General features: G+C 40.7%; 3 protein-coding genes across 4 annotated transcripts; 1 reads left to right on the top strand and 2 right to left on the bottom strand.

Moving 5' to 3' along the window:
- Positions 1-3,381: 3,381 nt before the first annotated feature.
- LOC127754802 (uncharacterized) lies at positions 3,382-12,333 on the top strand. 2 transcript variants are annotated; one of them, XM_052280390.1, is made up of 6 exons: positions 3,382-3,703; positions 7,185-7,270; positions 9,117-10,379; positions 10,467-10,679; positions 10,763-10,887; positions 11,216-12,333. In XM_052280390.1, the coding sequence occupies exons 1-6, from the start codon at positions 3,701-3,703 to the stop codon at positions 11,590-11,592; spliced, it is 2,067 nt and encodes a 688-aa protein (XP_052136350.1). In that variant the 5' UTR covers positions 3,382-3,700; the 3' UTR covers positions 11,593-12,333. The 2 variants fall into 2 exon arrangements, with proteins under 2 accessions (XP_052136350.1, XP_052136352.1); XM_052280392.1 differs by lacking the exon at positions 7,185-7,270 and having other exon boundaries at positions 3,391-3,703.
- Positions 12,334-12,990: 657 nt separating this feature from the next.
- On the bottom strand, positions 12,991-13,791 carry LOC127755485 (uncharacterized). The gene has a single exon (XM_052281159.1). The coding sequence runs from the start codon at positions 13,733-13,735 to the stop codon at positions 13,013-13,015; it is 723 nt and encodes a 240-aa protein (XP_052137119.1). The 5' UTR covers positions 13,736-13,791; the 3' UTR covers positions 12,991-13,012.
- A 3,400-nt stretch (positions 13,792-17,191) lies between these two features.
- Positions 17,192-18,082, bottom strand: LOC127755628 (uncharacterized). The gene has a single exon (XM_052281320.1). The coding sequence runs from the start codon at positions 18,033-18,035 to the stop codon at positions 17,313-17,315; it is 723 nt and encodes a 240-aa protein (XP_052137280.1). The 5' UTR covers positions 18,036-18,082; the 3' UTR covers positions 17,192-17,312.
- Positions 18,083-18,742: the final 660 nt, after the last annotated feature.

Below are 18,742 nucleotides of genomic sequence, written 5' to 3'. Positions count from 1 at the left end.
TCGACCGCCAAAAAGATGTTGGCGCTTCCAAGGTAGGGAACTCGCTTAACATGGCTACTAGGGGCAAATTGTGGTGGCCTTCCTCCACCTAGCTAGATCCGAAAGGCTGTCGACGCACTGCCTAGATTTTATTCTTAGAACACTAATTTCTCCTCTTCATCATCTTCAGTGAACTTCACTCACTCGACCTCTCCTCTTGGCTTATCTCTAGCATCTTGCACCGTTAGATCTACTGCCTACCGGCTAACTGACCTCACCTCCCGCGACTAAGCCGGTGCCACCATTGCCTTGCCACACCTTTGAGCTTCCGCCTCCCAAGGTCCCCATCTATGGCTCAACACTGGTAAGTTATCCTCTTCCATCCTGTTCTTCGGCCCTCACCTCTATCGATTTATGAGATTTTAGAAAAATCATCGATTTCTATGATTTGGAAAAATCAAAGTTAATTGATGGGTATTAGTTAAGTCTTGAGATATCCCTTGTCATTGTTGTGTTCGTACAAGATGCAAACAATAAAGCGTCCTTTTCAGATACAAATCCAGTACTAGTTTAGTATACTTTAGGATGGAGGGAGTACATGAGATATTGCTCACAATTATTGCGTTGTGTGGAAGAAATGTCTTCAACATAATTAAGAAGATGATTAATGGTGATATATAACAATTATATTTCTACCCAGAATAAGCAGTATACACTACATTTGTGTCTCAGACATTTACTTTTTGAAGCTATAATAAACCCATATAATATTTAGAAAATCACACGCAGAATCGAGAAAATAGGGCGAGAGGAGAAGGAAGTACTAATCTAGAAGCCTCCGGCCACGGGTACATCTTCCTGACGTTTGTGCATGAGAATGATGAGACAAGGCCGATGACTGGGACTCTAACCCTAGTACCTCCCTTGATAGGCCAACTGGGCCTTACTGGGCCCCTTCTTTTCATAGCCATTAATTTCCACTCAAGGCATCATAGCCGTTGGATCTTCTCTTCCCTCACAACCCTAGCATGTTCCCTTCTCTTCTCCCTTCATGCCGTCACGCGACACAGAAAAATCTCGCCGCCTCTTCTAGTCTTCTTCCTTCCTCAACCTCTTCTTTCCTCGACGCAGAACCACTTCTTCTTCCTCCCTCGATGCTAAACAGTGCCCCTGCGTGCTTTCTCCAGCTATCGCCCTGCACCACTTTCACTCCCTCCATCTATCTCTACCTCCCTAGTAGACCGCTGAAAAGATCTCCGCGCTTCCAAGGTAGGGAACTCGCCTAACATGGCTACTAGGGGCAAATCGTGGTGGCCTTCGTCCACCTAGCTAGATCCGATAGGCCGTGGACGCACCGCCTAGATTTTATTCTTAGAACACTAATTTCTCCTCTTCATCATCTTCAGTAAACTTCACTCGCTTGGCCTCTCCTCTTGGCTCATCTCTAGCATATCGCACTGTTGGATCTACTGCCCACCGGCTAACTGACCTCGTTTCCCGCGACTAAGTCGGTGCCACCATCGCCTTGCCACACCTCTGAGCTTCCGCCTCCCAAGGTTCCCTTATATGGCTCAACACTGGTAAGTTATCCTCTTCCATCTTGTTCTTCAGCCCTCGCCTCTATCGATTTATGAGATTTTAGAAAAATCACCAATTTCTATGATTTGGAAAAATCAAAGTTAATTGATGGGTATTAGTTAAGTCTTGAGATATCCCTTGTCATTGTTGTGTTCATACTAGATGCAAATACTAATGCATTATTTTCAGCTACAAATCCAGTACTAGTTTAGTATACTTTAGGACAGAGGAAGTATATGAGATATTGCTCATAAATATTGCATTGTGTGGAAGAAATATCTTCAACATAATTAAGAAGATGATTAATGGTGATAGAGAATAATTATATTTCTACCTATAATAAGCAGTATACACTATATTTGTGTCTCATACATTTTATTTTTGAAGCTATAATAAACACATATCAAATTTAGAAAATCACACGCAGAACCGAGAAAATCGGGCGAGAGAAGGAAGTACTAATATGAAGCCTCCGGCCACGAGCACATCTTCTTGATGTTTGTGCATGAGAATGACGAGACAAGGGCGACGGCTAGGACTCTAACCCTAGTACCTCCCTTGATAGGTCAACTGGGCCTTACTGGGCCCCTTCTTTTCATAGCCATTAATTTCCACTCAAGGCATCACAGCCGTTGGATCTTCTCTTCCCTCACAACCCTAGCATGTTCCCTTCTCTTCGCCCTTCACGCCGTCACGCGACACAAAAAAATCCCGCCGCCTCTTCTAGTCTTCTTCCTTCCTCAACCTCTACTTTCCTCGACGCAGAGCCACTTCTTCTTCCTCCCTCGATGCTAAACAGTGCCCCAGCGTGCTTCTCCAGCTACCGTCCCGCACCGCTTTCACTCCCTCCATCTATCTCCACCTCCCTAGTCGACCGCTGAAAAGATATCCGCGCTTCCAAGGTAGGGAACTTGCCAAACATGGCTACTAGGGGCAAATCGTGGTGGCCTCCCTCCACCTAGCTAGATCCGAAAGGTCGTCGACACACTGGCTAGATTCTATTCTTTGAACACTAATTTCTCCTCTTCACCATCTTCGGTAAACTTTACTCACTCGACCTCTCCTCTTGGCTCATCTCTAACATCTCGCTCCATTGGATCTACTGCCCACCGGCTAACTGACCTCGTCTCCCACGATTAAGATGGTGCCACAATCGCCCTTGCTACACCGCCGAGCTTCCGGCCTCCTAGGGCCCCCCTCTATGGTCCAACGTTGGTGAGTTATCCTTCCCTATCTTGCTCTTTGACTCTCAGCTTTATCGTTTTATGAGATTTTAGAAAAATACCAAATTTCTACGATTTAGAAAAATCAAAGCCAATTGATGGGCAGTAGTTAACTCTTGAGATATCCCTTATCATTGTTGTGCTCATACATAGATGCAAATTCTTTTTGGCTCATAGTAAAGACGCATATATTTTTTAGAGACGTGTCGGAAGAAATGATAAAAAAGGAGAAAATAATATGTTATATGTGAAATTGCTCACAAACATGGCAATACGTACAAAGAAATATCTTCAATATAATTACTGAGAAAAGATGATTAGCTGTGTGCTAGGCGATAATTTTATTTATACCTACTAAACCACTTTTATACTTCATAGTTATGTGTCACCCACATATTATTTTAAACTATAAACCCATAATAACACACAAATCTACGCATAACACAAAGCCTATCACAACATTTAGGAAAAAAAAAGAAAAATCAGTCACGTATCACTGCAATTACGTGGCATCGCTGCACAGTGGCATCGGCAGCATCGGAGCGGCGCGGCATGTCACGTACGTGGCGTCAAAAGGCGTTCGTTGTGTCATCTCGCCGATCTCTCTGCCGGATACGATGCCGGTGCCGGATGCCACACGCCTCGCGCGATTGCAGCAGCGACCATCGTTTGCTTGTCAAAAAGGGGAGGAGAGAGAAAGAAAACTTGCCCACTCTTTCCCATCATTTCACTCAATTATCGTTTCCTTCTTCTCTCCGCTGCTGCAGCCGCGCTGGTTCCGCGCTCCTGTTCTTCTTGGTTTCACGCCAGCCATGGGGAGGGAAGAGGATCGGAGGAGAGAGATGGACAGGGATCTGCGGGTTTCTTGCGTCGGTTCCGGGGCTTGATGCGTGAGAGGAGCTTCTGAAGTCGCAGGAAAAATGGTACGGCTTTCTTCTTCTTCTTCTTCTTTTCTTTCTCAGTTTCGTTTGTTTCTCTGCAATCTTGCTTGTGTTCTAGTTGGGATTTGCCCAATCGTTGGAGAGGGGGATGGATTTGCGTGGATATGGGCTGCTGCCTCCATCGTCAGCGGTGGCCTGTTAGGCTGTTCATGTATGTGTGTGATAAATTGGGGGCGAAATGTGTTCTTGGGGTGGTTCTTGTGCAGAGCAGGTTGAGAAGTTTAGGTCTGTGAGGGTAAATGGGATTTGTGAGCTTTCTCCCGATGAAAACAACCCAAAAGATCACCCGAATTCGTAACCTTTGGATTCGCCTGGAGATTAGTGGTCGAATCCAGAAATCAATCCTCCCTAGTTGCGAATTTTGTAGGAAAAAATCTTAGGAAATATGGCTTCATTTTTGCCCCTGCCAACTGCACTAGCATAGTTCTCTGTAGGAAATTAGTCACGAGGTCGAACCTAGTGGGAACTTTGCTTTGAATCTCTCTCTCTCTCTCTCCTCATTCTGGTGGTTCTATCGAAATGTGTTTTTGACACATCCTACTAAAATCCTGTGAGTTTCTGTTCTTTATAGACAACTGAGTAAAACTGGACCCATCGTTTTGGTCTCCACACACAGTCTTGTGCTTTGTGTACAATAATAGTGGTAGCAGCTGGTTGTTTGGGAGCACACTTGTGTGTGACTACCCGGTTCCTGTGTGTGACATGTTGCGTGTGTCTTGCACACTTTCAAGAATGGATGTGTATCACACACTTTCTCATGATGCGATCATCTTCTGTAACGTTTGGCAATGAACTAGAATCCATTGTATAGGCTCTGTTTAAAAGATATTCCTGGGAATTTCGAGGAAAAACAACAAAATTTTGTAAACTAACATTTTGAGATTAGAGCAATTCTTCGAGGGGAAATTGAACTCTAGCAAATATTTTTGTTACGGTGTTGCTAATAGGTATGAACTAAGCTGCACGGAAGCAATGGATGCCATAGTGATCACTCACTTACACTTCATGAATTAGTGAAGGGTGGTGCCTATTGTATGAAGTGGATGGCCTCATTAGGAGTGATTTATCTTGTTTAAGCCGAGTAGAGAGGGTGGCAAGGGGTTGGCGTATGTAGAAGCCATGGATGGCAAAGAAAATTATATTGGTTGGCTAGTTATGAACCATATCGGTTGGTTTGGGTAGTTATCATATTGAGAATTTATTGGTTTTGGTTTTGATTTCAAGAACAAAATGAGGGCAACCACAAACCCACATGTAGGGTCCCTTCTTTTTATAGCCATTGATATCCACTCAAGGTACCACAACCGTTGGATCTCCTTTTCCCTCATAATGCTAGCCTCTTTTCTTCCCTTGTTCTTTCACACCGTCACGTGATGCAGATAACTCTTGCTGCCTCTTCTAGTCTTCTTCCTTTCTCGACATAGAACCTCTTCTTCCTCCTTGACGTAGAACCGCATCTTCTTCCTTCCTCGACGCAGAACAGTGCCCCTACGTGCTTCTCCAAAGGTTGTGGTGCCTTGAGTTATGATTTTGATTTTGACTTTTCTGCAATTGCTTGTATTGTGTCACCCATATGTAGGGCTTGATTCATTGTCATGGTCAAATAAAATATCTATATATGGCACACTTAAACAAAAAAGAACACTATTGTGGTGTTAAGTGTGGTCCTAAGTTCTAGGCCTTAATTTAGCATTTTCATATTTTCTTATGAAAATGGAAGGTGACTTTTTTAGTTTGGTAAGTTAGAAAACGATGAGACCAATTGAAGGTCCTGACGTGTTACGAAACTCTCATAGCCTGCACACCATAAAGGTCAAGATGGGAGTCCTAGTCCACATAGCCTATATAACCTATGAGGAAAGCTACCTTACAATCCCTTCTTTCACCATTGCATCCTTTGGATCTCATCATCTCAATCTCTTCACATATCCCTTTTGTGCCATGAGATATTGGACCACACTTGGCGACTGCAACATTGAGATGGTACCTATGCTAGCATTGGCAATGGTAATGGCAACAGGTCATTGATGTTGGCTAAGGTTTGCTTCTTGTTTCCTTTCTCAATTTGATCCAATTTGCCAACCTCTTCGTTGTTGTGCCCTTTCCTTATGTAGTCACTTTTGGGTTTGTGCTTGTCATGGATGCCTATTAGGCCTAGATTACAAGGCTTTTTTTTTTGTTTTAACCGTAGTGACAACCTTATTAGAAATTGATGTATTTTTTAGGGTACAAGCAACATGAATTTTGTTGGATATCACTATGGATTTGTTTAATGTTAGGGTGTAGTGAAATTTTGCTTGGCACTATATCTTGTACTTTCCACTTACAAGCAAAAATCATGCTAGAAATCGTTGGGAAGTTGGTTATCGCGAGTAACATTATTGAGTGAATGCTACACTACCATAAGTAATACATTTCTGTAATGTGTAGAAAAATGTGTGAAGATTATATTTAGCATTTTTGTACTTTTAGAATTCTTTTTAATTGGGTATGTTAGGAAAGGATGAGAGCAACATAAGGTGGGCAAATCTAGAAAACATAGCTTACATGGCCCATAAAAGCCCATGATGAGATCCCTAGACCAGAAGCGTATATAGCCTATAAGGAAAGCTATCTTAGGTTTCCTTCTACTGCCGCCTCCTTTGGATCTCATCGTCTTGATCTATTCTGCTATCCCCTTTTATGTTATGAGATTTTGGGCTGCATGGGGCAGTTACATCATTGAGTCGATGGTAATGGCGATGAGTCGATGATGGTGGCCAAGGTTTGCTTCATGCTTCCCCTCTTCATAGGGTTTGTTTTGCTTTCCTCTTCATTGATGTGCTTATCCATATATTAGTCATCTTGGGTCTCTTATTGTCATAGATGTCCATTGGTGATAATTTAGGATAACTGGGTGAGTATGAACGACAGTAAATGGTTAGATGTAGTGTTAACACTGGTTAAGATACTCGATACCTTCTCTATGTGTTGTACTAGCAACATGATAATTTTTTTGGATAACATTATGACCAAATACCGAACCAACTCAAGATGTAGTGATGGGATGGCAAACTTAACGATGGCCACCACCGTGCAAGCTTGTTACGATTTTGCCTTATGGAAAGTCTTATGTTTTGCAAATGTACCTAAACGTTTTTTTTTTCTAAAAATTGACCTGGTGCACGAAGCTCGGACATTTAGTGAAAGTCTACATGACACGGCGTTGCAGAATTTGTTGTTGGGTATACTGCCAAATATGATGTTGTGTGATATTGCGGCTCCATGGATGGCTTATAGACGGCTTTAGCTTAGTGCTATGTACACAATATCAAATGTTGCCACTCCGTTTAGAAGGGTCCATGTTTTTAAAAGGTTTTGGTAGGGGTACATTTATACAAATATTCTTAAAAAGGCTAAATTGCAAAAACTACACCACTTGGTTATTTTTAAATGACACAATTACATTTTGAAAATTTTGCAGAATGTCTTGTGTGAAGTGTGTGGAGATGTTGGTTGGGAAGAACTTATCTTGCACTGCAACAAATGCAAGAATGCGACTAGGCACCAGTATGTTTCTTTGTTCAAGCCTTTCATTTATATTTCTTATTTCTATGGATGTTTATCTTTTATCTCAACAACTACCAAACGAAACTTGCTTCTTAGTTTATTTATGCTCTTGTGGAGAATTGTGTTATCACACTATACAAATATATACTTCTACACAACTATACTACACCATGTAGTAGTTTGCCACCATGTGGTTGTCACATTTTCGGAGCACTATACTATACTTCCTCCGTCCCACAAAAATTGAATTTCTACCTTTGAACCTTTGTCTCATAAAAATTGTATTTTTACTTAATGTGGAACACAGTAAATTGTTTACATCAAAATATGTTTCGCTGTAATTTCCCTTCCTTCCATCCCATCTCTAACCCATTGTCTCAGCCTTCCTTCTAATCAAGTTTATATATAGAATATGTGCATGTACTGTGTTCATTAAATAAGATTATTGTGTTCATTTGACCATCCTCCTAATTTGTCCATAATTCCATAGAAATTCAATTTTTATGGGACGGAGGTAGTATTTATCTAAGTAGTAGAAAATAACCCATTTCTTTCACTTAACATTTTACTTAGCCCTACATTGCCCTACAAATAGCATTGAGTTATTCTGACACACATTTTTGTTTCGTATTTTTATATGCCAGTTTATCTTTCACATCTATTATTATTTGTGGTAATTTGGGAGGGACACAAATGAGTGTTTAGACTTTAAAGGGAACACAAAAGGACATTAGCACCATCCAATATGGATGCGTAAAGTCGTTTGTGGGGATCTTTTTGTTGCTTTACTTTTGTAAAGCTAAATTGATCAATATGTTGGGGCCTATATTGATCACACAAGTACGATGAAGCTTAGTGTATAAAGCATGAGATCATGGCCAACTAGGAATAAGGACTATTGTTAATATGGGACCCACTATGTATGTGCAATTAAGAGGGTTCATGATATGAAATCTTCTTGGTTGGAATATAAGTGTGAAATTAGTTTACAACCGAGGCCCGTTGCCATCAATATGTGTTGGTAGACTATGAATCATATGCGATGATATAGAACAATGTGAAAAGTTTGCATAGCATGTAGGTGTTCTATCTTTTTGACAACTAGGTAAATGTGCCTAGGATTTTTTTTATTTATAATGGAACAAAAATCCAGTCCGCTGTACCCGGAGATGAACAAAGCCGTAATAACATATTACAAGTACTCCAAACCAAGTGGAATAAAAGAGAAGTACAACATTTTAGTTCACACACAATATATTGCTAAACCTCAAACCATGCTTGTTGAGAAGCTTCGTGACCACCCTCGAAAGTGGTCTTGCCCAATAGTCATCTATAGTTTCTCTCGCTATATTATAAACTCCAAAAAATTGAGCACATGAAGATAACCGGTGTAGGATAAGGAAGCTTCTTTTTGTCAAAGACTTACCATGTTGACATAGCCAAATGGACCAACTTAGCCACACAATACTCTTGTAAACCTAAAAGCCAATCGAAACGTATGGGTGATGCTTTTAGGTGGATTCATGTTGAAAACTACATGAACTAGACACAAAGTGAGCTAGTAGACACTCAAAGAAACAATGTTGGATGGTCTCGTTGTTACAAAACCATATTTTCATGTCATTCCAATTTCCTTTTGCTAAATTGTTCTCTTATTAGAATCACACTCACCATAGGTACCATAAAAACACATTTACTTTTAATGGTATTCCTAGTTTCCATAGTTTTGGTGTAAACCCCTCTTAAAAGTGTCCTATGCCAAATGTGCCTATAGTGTGTTCACACTTATTGATCACTAATTCACTATCCATTTTTCTTTTACTAAACATGGTTTATCGTTTTGTAGATACTGTTCTGATCCAGTTATTTATGATGGATCATTAGTAGAGTGGTTATGCGATGATTGCCTACCAAATGGCAATGAAGTGGGCAACTTATTAGATATATCTAATCAAAAGAAATCAAGTCAAACTGAACTTGGTTTCTCTATAACTAAGGAAACAAATGTGAAGAAGATGAAACTAACAAAGGGATTATGGTCATGGGGACATCATCGAAATAGATCATTCAAGGCAAGATGTGATGGTAGTGATTCAAAGACTAAGCATTTCGCAAGTGGAAATGCATTTAGTTCTTCCGAAGTGGTCACCGGGGAAATGTCCAAAATAAATGATTGTGAGATGGAAGGGAGAGGTAAAAATGAATATTCAAGCCATTCAGCTTTGGACCATGCTTCAAGAGTTGAACAACACATCAATATACAAAATCCAATGGGCATTATAAAACCTAGTTTGAACTCTATTAAGAGATTAAACCTCTCGAATGAAAAGGATGACCGCTTTTCTTCATCCGACCATGTTGAGGGATCCATTCCCCAAGTTAATCATGTTGAGCGAGCCCATCTAATGATTGAGGATGGTTCTAATCCTACATTTACATGTGTGGAACATATGGATTTGGTGCACAAAAAGCAATTATTGCAACCTTCCTCTCTAGAAAGAAATTCTATAGGCACATCAATACCATGTTCGGAGAATATGGATGTGTTGCACAAGATGCAACTCTTGAAACCTTCCCCTCTAGACAAAAAATATGTGGACAGATCTATACCGAACTCAGAAAATATGGATGTGGTGCTGATGAGAAGGAGCTGTACATTGAATAATTCAATGGGCAGTTGTGAAAAACAAGTCGTAACCAAGGTGGATCCGATTGAGCCATCAAGGCAATTTGACCGGGCTTGCTTGGAGGTCTCTTCAAATGCACATGAGATACATGAGGCTGATGACGGTTCTAAAGGCGCTCAAAGTATCAAGAATGGCAAGCCGAAGAAACAAAGACGACTTATTTTACCATATGAGGAAGATAAAGATGCTGAGCCCATCCAAGTAGATGACATGAATCGCCAATCTTGTGGGATTAATGGACAAGTGAAGAAGCCTGTGGAAATTGTTGCATCTCTTGGGGATATAAATGCTGGATGTGGTCAGGACGTTTGTTCACAGTTAGCATTACCAACTATAGCTGTCAAGGGCCAATGTGGCCTATCCAGTACACCATTCATACCCAAATATTTTTGTGTGCAACCCATTGATGAACCTAATTGGACGTATGTTAGTTTTCCTTCATTCCATTCTGATGATCTTTATAATGTTTTTCTCTGTGCTGCTAATATTTTCGTTTTGTACGTTGACAGTGGAATCATGAAGATAGGTACAAACTACATTCCAGTGGGTGCACACTTCTCAAACAAAGCATGCAAGAAGGTGTGTGAACTATCTATGTCGTTGCCACAAATAATGAAAGTGACAGAGCTCCCTAAGTTGAAAGCCTGGCCTAAGAGTTGGGAGAAGGCATCAGTACCTACTGCTGAGAGTATTGGCTTATTTTTCTTTTCACAGAATACGAGGTTTGTTGACCCTATGCGTATTTGATTTTTTATTACCTTTGCTGTTTGGACATTAAGTTCTAATATTCTTGCTACTTTGCCAGGTCAAATAAAGAATTTGATGACCTAGTGAAGCATGTCATTGATTATGATATTGTTCTAGAAACTGATGTTAGTTTTGCCAAGCTGCTAGTCTTCCCTTCTGTTGTACTTCCAGCTGAATATCGGGGTAAGCATTTATAATGCAGATTCTATTATTTGATTTTATGAGTGCCATCAGCAAAATATGATATCTGATATGATGTCATGCTGCTTTGCATGTGCAACTATGAATTTGGTATAATTTCATTGATATTATAGTTCAATGCAGTTTAGCATGACTATTCATTTTGCATAGATCAACACTATTTAGTTTCGTCTTGACAAGATTTCCTTTTCTTTTCTGGCACACAAGTTTCTCGTTGATGAGTATATGAGTTAATAAAGCTTCACTCCTTGTCATAGCATTACTGTAATATTTGTTTTTCGGTCACTTATCAGTTTTTATTATATTGTAGTATTCCAAGGAAAACACTATTTGTGGGGAGTGTTCAAACGCAGTAAAGATATGGCTGAAAGAGATGCCTTGGTGGAACAGAATTGTACGACATGTCTGGCAGATGAAGATGTCCCAGAACAGAATGCCTTAGATATTGTGCCATGTAAAGCCCTGGATCAAGAAATGGCGCTTGCTGTGAGCGATATACATCATGATAATCAACCGTCGCTAACCACAAGCCAAGAGGTAGAAAGCGAGGATTCATCTGACAAAGGCCCATCCCATCCTGTGATTAACTCCCCTGAAAGACCCATGTACCTGATTTTGGATACAAGTTGCAAGGTCCTAAAGAAATGGAGCTGCGAAAGGATGGATACGAAGTCATCGATGCTTTAGTTACCCTCCAAAAAGAAAAAAAAACCCATCCTACATGCAGTCCTCCCTGCTCCATTTTAGAAGATTCAGCATCCGAGCCGTTTGCCTTCATCATTCCACAGACAGCATCGATCCAAGGAGCTTATTCAAGAGACTGAAAATGAAGATGGACTGTTGTTTTTTGCACACTGGGTTGGCGAAACCTTGGTCTAGGAGGCACTGATAATAGTGTAGGACAAGAACTTGGTCATGATGATCGATCGTGTCGTGGTTACTGTTTCTGGTTATGGTGCAGCACATTGACCCCTCTCCTGGGGTAAAAGCGCAAGCTATGAAGTGGTCCTAAAACTTTTTACCATGGAGCGAGTTCATTGCGCCTTTGGTGACTATGTGCTGTTTTACATGAATCTCTAGTTAAACCTCCTTTTGTTGATGACCGAGCTGTGGACTGTGGTTGTCCCTGACTGTTCAGGATGTATCATCCTACTCAATCAGAGTTGAATTGCCCCCAAAGTTTCACTGCACTCTCTGGTGGTTGTCATCAGTAAAACTTGCAGCATGAATTTGCATATGATTCTTAAGCAACCTCACCTGGAACTGTCATGCATGAAGTGCCATTACTACTCTGCAAGTCTTCGAAAAAAGTTGGTTCTAATCTTTGTGCCATCTGCATGATCATTTTTGGTGCAGATTTTTTTTTTGTTCTGAAAGTCTGCTATGTTGCTACATTACTGCTGTGATGAATCAAGTATTTTATATCTACTATTTTTTTGTTGTTGAAGAATATCGAGTGATGCCACCGTCTGAAGATTAGAGCATCATTTAATCATGTGGAATGAAAAAAGAAAGAAAGAAAAGAAATGGGCCACCTTCTTTAGGTGTAACAGATGAGTTCTGTCACTCTGTTATGTTCCCAGTACTGGAAGCAAAGGGTGTCAATTAGGAGAAAATATAACCAACCAATGCCCTGCTCAGCATGTGCTTCAAGGTCAGGCTGATTGACTGGAGCTGGCATGTTCATGCATCTATAACAGAGAGCTCCTATATAAAAACTCCCTACAAATTTTTAAAATTTTGAAACACGTGTGATGCAAAGGGTTTTCCACAAATCAATGAGCATCTGAATTCTGAACTCCCAATGGAATTATAAGAAAAAAAAAAGGGACTCAGATTTTACATACTAAGATTTTCTTTATCGTGTTCACCACAAAGGCACAAAGTGCACATAAACATAACAGACTCATAAAAACATTTCGTAGAAATAAGGAGTTAAGGACAGGCATAAAGGATCATGAACAACAACATGAATATGATCAAAACTGTCTTTCATTGATCGATCTTATATACATTTGTTCTCATTTAGAAACTATCAATTTATATACAAGATTGACGAATCCTTTAAAAGGCCGATGCCAATCGCAAGACAAAGCTTGAGAGAAATCTATGAGCTAAGAATGTTCAGTAGAGAAACCCTGAGCTGGATCAATCTCCTGAACAAGAACTCAGCACCATCCTCAAGATCCCCCATGCTATGCTCCAGTGCTTGCAACTCCTCACACACAACAACATTCCTTCTCTGAAATCTCTTGGACACCAGAGACCATTTGCTTGCACTGTTCTTGGCAATCTGCTTTGGCAACAGAAGATATGTGGATTCAAGCACAGAGACAGCCATCTCTCTGGCTTCTCCCAGTAGCCTGAGCATCTTGCAACTCTCTGAGATTGCTCCAATGCTTGTCTTCTTGAATGGCATCTTCTGCGCCTTCTTCGCGAGCCGGACAAAAGACTCGATCTTGTTGTGAACTGCCACAGAATCTCCTCTCTTGAGGAGTAGCTGCAGCTCATGGATGCTCATCTTCATCTCTGATAAGCTCTCTTGCATGGAATTGCAGAGATCAATCAGCAGGAGGGACCTGTCAAGTTCTTCCTCCACCATCTTCCTCTGCTGGTGCAAGGAGAGGCCAGCTTGGTTGCTGGGCAAGAACATGATCTCCTCTATGCTGTTGTAGACCTCTCCGAGCCGCCTCAGACCATCGCACATCGTGCTGATTGTCGCGGAAGGTGAAGAGATGCATGATCTCAAGCCATGAAGCTCTTCTTCCACATTGGATTCAGTGGAGTGAAGCCTGGATGGCAGACTTGCAGACCTTTGATGGGAAGCCATGCTTGTGATGTTGGATGCCAAGATGTGTTCTTCTGTCAGAAAAGGAAGAGAAGAGAAGAGCTGACACTTTCTTTGTGCTCAACCATTTTCAGCTCACTCTATTTATACTCGAGAACCAGAGGCAATGGCATTGAGAATGTCATCTCAGCTATCATTGCTCTAGCATTCGCTGTCAACTGACAATGAAGCAAGTTTTCTGCTAAACGCGGTGTAATCATCTGTCTCCAGGACATAGTTATGTTCTTTAATTCCAGTGCAGAGACATCAACAAGTGAGCTTGATGTGACCATGTGATGTCTCAGCTGTTGGTGACAAAAGCATCTGCACGAGTGCTTAGCTCAACCGGAAGATCTGGAGAACCAGTCATGCAACTGACCGTGATGTTCGTTGAAGCAGCATCTGACTCTCATCTTGTAACAATCTGTCAATTTGGTTGCAACTTCTTGTAGTTGTACCTGCATCTAGATCTTTATGCAGCTCACTGTTAGCATGTCTTTCCTACCAGCAGCATGATCCAATCATCCAATACCACTCACCGCTCGTGCGTATCATGATCTGATTGTTTTCTGAATCCAGAATTCAGTTGATGGCTAAACCATGGGCGATCTCCTGCTTGGCCTTTCTGTTATCATCAGGATTGAAATTCTTGGGTCTGCCACCGGGCTAATCTGAAGAGTTAAAATGAAATTAGATGATACTATAGAGTTTAGGCGGGCCAGTTGGCGCGCTGACTAAGTAGCCCGGACGTATTGTTTAGACAATATTTGAAAGCAAAAGTCTAAATGATTTTATTTAGATTTTATAAACTATTTTGATTTATTATAAACTTAAAATGCCCCTTGACACGATAATTGAATTGAGGATTTGAATTCAAAATTATTTTGCATAAAAAAAACTTAGTATTTTAAATCAACGCATATCTAGCTCTACCATGGCACCATGCTATAGTTTTTCAATTCACTGACTTTCCGAAAAGGCTTCTTGGTGAATTTTTCTCTTCTTTTTTTTTTTCTGTTTGCAGTCTAACTCGATATTGGTTCATGTGGATATGTTGTGACTTTTTACAGTGACCCTGGGTGTGTTCGGCACCCCATTTTCCCAACTTCTCTCATTCGTCTTCCGCACGTACGCTTTTCAAACGGCTAAACGGTGCGTTTTTTGCAAAAAGTTTCTATACGAAAGTTTCTTAAAAAAATCATATTGATCTAAAAAAATAGCTAATACTTAATTAATTACGTGCTAATGGACCGTTCCGTTTTCCATGGGATCGTACTCCAGCGAACACAGCCAAGTCTTTGATAGTTTATTTTCAGTTTCTGGATTCTTTTTCCTTCCTCAACACATTCTTAACCATGGACTTTTTTTTCCTGTCTTGTAACCACTAATATTTTGCCATGTATGGGAGCCAACTAATTGCATGAGTAGGGAGAGCCAATCGTGGACGCTTGGTTGCATGGCCCACAGTTTTTTTTTTTTTGCCGAAATGACTGAAGGAGGTCATTCAATATAATTAAGATTGGAAGAAAAGATTACAAGAAAAGTTTTACATCGACAATTGGCTGTCGAGGAAGGAAGTGCACCAGAGTACACACCCCAAACCATGTGACAACCGCCCAAACACACGCTACAGAGAGGGCGTCGTTTTAGAGTTTTCGCGCTATGGTGGTGTTGTTGGACGCAGCTTTGTAAAGGTCATTTTTTTTTAAAGTTTGATAATTCCATATTTATCTCAAACATTAGCCTGCCACATGGACCAATAGGAAGCCGGCAAAACTGCCTGCTTAAGGATGGATTGGTGTAATTTTAAATCTCTGTTCCTCTGCTGAAAAACACAGCTCGTGTCATCTGTTTCGGAAAAAAAAATGAACACCTGAACTATTTATCAGATAGCACAGTTATACAGACAATTTTTATTGAAACTAAACCGGTAGAAGAACTGCCAATTATATTTCATTAAGTAGGAGTAAAAACCCAGACGGGCTACAGAAAAAGAAAAAACAACCTCTCGGCGAGTATAGACTCGCCAAGTCTTTCCACCGTGGCCGGTACAACCACACAGCACACGGAACTCCACACCACTCTAGCCAAACTATCAACGAAACGATGGCGGAATCCAACGACGAACATCGATGTCGAGATGCTGAAGAGGCAGCACACAGCGTTGACATCACAAGGCACGTGTCATCGTTACCGAGCTAGCCGTCCAGTGACCCAACAGCTCCGACTCCACGGCGATCTTGACGTTATTGTAGGCACCGTCAAACCGAGCAAAGCAACACCAAGGTCACACTTTGGACAGTTACACAGACAATTGCAATGCTGTTTATTTTTCAGTAAGAACCACTGGCACTTTGTACTGAAGCTTCCATATGCAAATGGTTTTCCGCATCAGGAAAAAATCATGACATAATTAAACAGAACAATAAAATTCATGGTTTTCTTTGCCACATGGACATAATTAAACAGAACAATAAAAATTCATGACAACACAGAATGTAGCCTCTTTTTTTTTTTTTGAACGACAGCACAGAATGCAGCCTAGAACATGGTGTTCAAAGCACCATGTTTAATATGCTTCTAAATGCTTTTTCTACCATAGGATTTTTAAGTTATGTTCCACATGCTGGCAATGCACGGTTGCTTAATAGTTAACATAAGTTGGCGATATTGATTATTAGCATTGCCAATCTGTCAACTTTCAATTATTGTGGACATTGGACAGCACTGACTGCACGGGTGTTCAAGTTAGTTGTTTGGCTGAAGGTTGAGGGAGCAAGAATCCCAAGGGAACAATATTAAACAAAATATCATGCATACTGTTAATGAGATGAAGAGCTGACTGAACCTCCAGAAACGTGCTCAATGCTTGTATTTGTCCAGATACCATCAAAATAAAGTATGAACTCAACACCTCGTTGCATGTTGCTTCCTTGCTGGCATGTTTCATCCTCCTGCAACAAGATCCATCACAAAAGGATCAGTATTCTTGACCATCTGAAACAGGGACTCATTAACGCATCTGTAAGATGGCTTCATGTTCATTGCAGAAATTTACCATAAGCTGAACCAAATAAGTTACCATTACTGTCTCTGCTCTATTTACAAGGATCAAAATTGTTGGCAACATGCTCTTAAGACTCGTTGTTCGACATGTATTAATATGTTATTCTTTCCTGTGCAAAATTTGGGTAATGATGAGTTTCTACTAAATGGATTTTATAACAAGTTAGTTCATAACCAGTTGTTAGACACACATGATGAGCTAACTGAAATATTAATAATTGTGAGGTATCAAGACCAATTCAGATACAAACCACCAAGTAATAATTGGCCACTTTTAGAATAAGGCTGTAATGATTTGACACACTATTCAGCAAAATGAGCAAGAGGAATAAGAGCATATGGGAGCATGCACAAAGGGACTTTGACAACAAGAACATGGTCAAAACTTTTTTTCTTTAATTCGATCGAACTATATACAATTGGTGTGCTATCCTAACATAAAATGTCTTAGAAGATTGACAGATCCTCTAAAATGTGGATGCCAATCACAAGCACCAAAGAGCAACAAGAGTCTCTAGGAGCTAAGGATGTTCAGCAGAGAGACCCTGGTCTGGATCAATCTCCTGAAGAGAAACTCAGCTCCATTCTCAAGATCTCCAATTTCATGCTCTAGTGCTTGCAACTGTTCCTCATCACAAACAACAGTTCTTTTCTGGAACCTCTTGGAGACAAGAGACCATTTGCTTGAACTGAGTGCACCAATCTTCTTTACCAAGAGGCCTGAAGTGGAATCAAGCAAAGAGACAGCCATCTCTCTGGCTTCAGCCATTATCCTAACCAAATTGCAACATTCAGCAGTTGCCTTGCTGCCTGTCTTCTTGAAAGGCTTTTGCGCCTTCCTCGCCATACGAACAAAAGACTCAAACTTGAGCTGAACAGCTGCATGATCTCCTCTCTTGAGGACCAGCTGCAATTCCAGGATGCTCATCTTCAGCTCTGATAAGTTCTCTTGCATGGAGTTGCACAGATCAATCAGAACAAGGGACCTGTCAAGCTCTTCCTCAACCATTTGCTTCTGCTGGGGCAAGGAGAGGACAACTTGGTTGCTGGGCAAGCACATGATCCCCTCTATGCTGTTGTACACATCTCCAAGCTTCCTCAAGCCATCACACATTGCGGCGACGGTCACGGAAGGCGAAGAAATGTGTGCTTTTAGACCCTGGAGTTCTTCTTCAACTTTGGCCACACTTGAGTGAGGCCCTGAAGGAAGACTTGAAGATCTTTGATGGCAAGCCATGTTTCTAGTGAATGGTATGATGATTCTTGTTTGAGATTGAAGAGAGAAGGAAGAACAGATGTAGTACTTTGCTGGTGCCCAACCTTGATGGATGGCGCTGTATTTATAGTCAAGAACCAAATGCAAATTATGCAATGAAATTGACAAGTTATCTCAGCTACTAATCCAACCTCCATTGCTTGCAATAATGGAGCAAGTTTGTCTGCCTCCAAGACAAACAGATGCTATATCACTCCAATGCAGTAGACATCAATAATTAAGCTTCGGAATATACGATGTCTCAACTATTGGTGACAGTGTGCGTGTATCTGCACGGGTGCTTAGTTCAAAATACAGATCAGCAAACTACTAGTGAAATAAAATAAGAAACGAGCACTGAATTTCTTGATCTGAGTTCTGTTGAATGACCAGCTGGTCTCTCATGAAGATCACTGCACATGCTCTGCAGTTCTCATATAGCATGCTTAACATACCTAAGCTAGACAGCTACATGCAGAATGATCCTAAGAAATGCTTATCCATTTAAAATGATCATGAAGCATTGGATCACTATTTCAGACATGAATGCATATAACATGATCTCCACATTTGTTTATTTTAGAGAGCCAAATGTTGCTAAATTCTAATTAAACATATAGCTTCCTCAAGTTCCACATGTTGTAAATCTGGAGTCTGCACGAGTACTTCATATTCATAGTGTAGTATAG

This window comes from Oryza glaberrima, chromosome 11 (genome assembly GCF_000147395.1).
Source record: "Oryza glaberrima chromosome 11, OglaRS2, whole genome shotgun sequence".
NCBI classification, from domain to species: Eukaryota; Viridiplantae; Streptophyta; class Magnoliopsida; order Poales; family Poaceae; genus Oryza; species Oryza glaberrima.
Note: the sequence above shows the minus strand (reverse complement) of the source record. Positions and strands in the feature narration are given on the sequence as shown.

Coding starts and splice junctions, on each gene's coding strand:
- LOC127755628 (XM_052281320.1), bottom strand. CDS start 18,035: ATGGCTTGCCATCAAAGATCTTCAAGTCTTCCTTCAGGGCCTCACTCA.
- LOC127754802 (XM_052280390.1), top strand. Junction 10,680..10,762: donor TTCTTTTCACAGAATACGAG/GTTTGTTGACCC, acceptor CTACTTTGCCAG/GTCAAATAAAGAATTTGATG. Junction 10,888..11,215: donor ACTTCCAGCTGAATATCGGG/GTAAGCATTTAT, acceptor ATTATATTGTAG/TATTCCAAGGAAAACACTAT.
- LOC127755485 (XM_052281159.1), bottom strand. CDS start 13,735: ATGGCTTCCCATCAAAGGTCTGCAAGTCTGCCATCCAGGCTTCACTCC.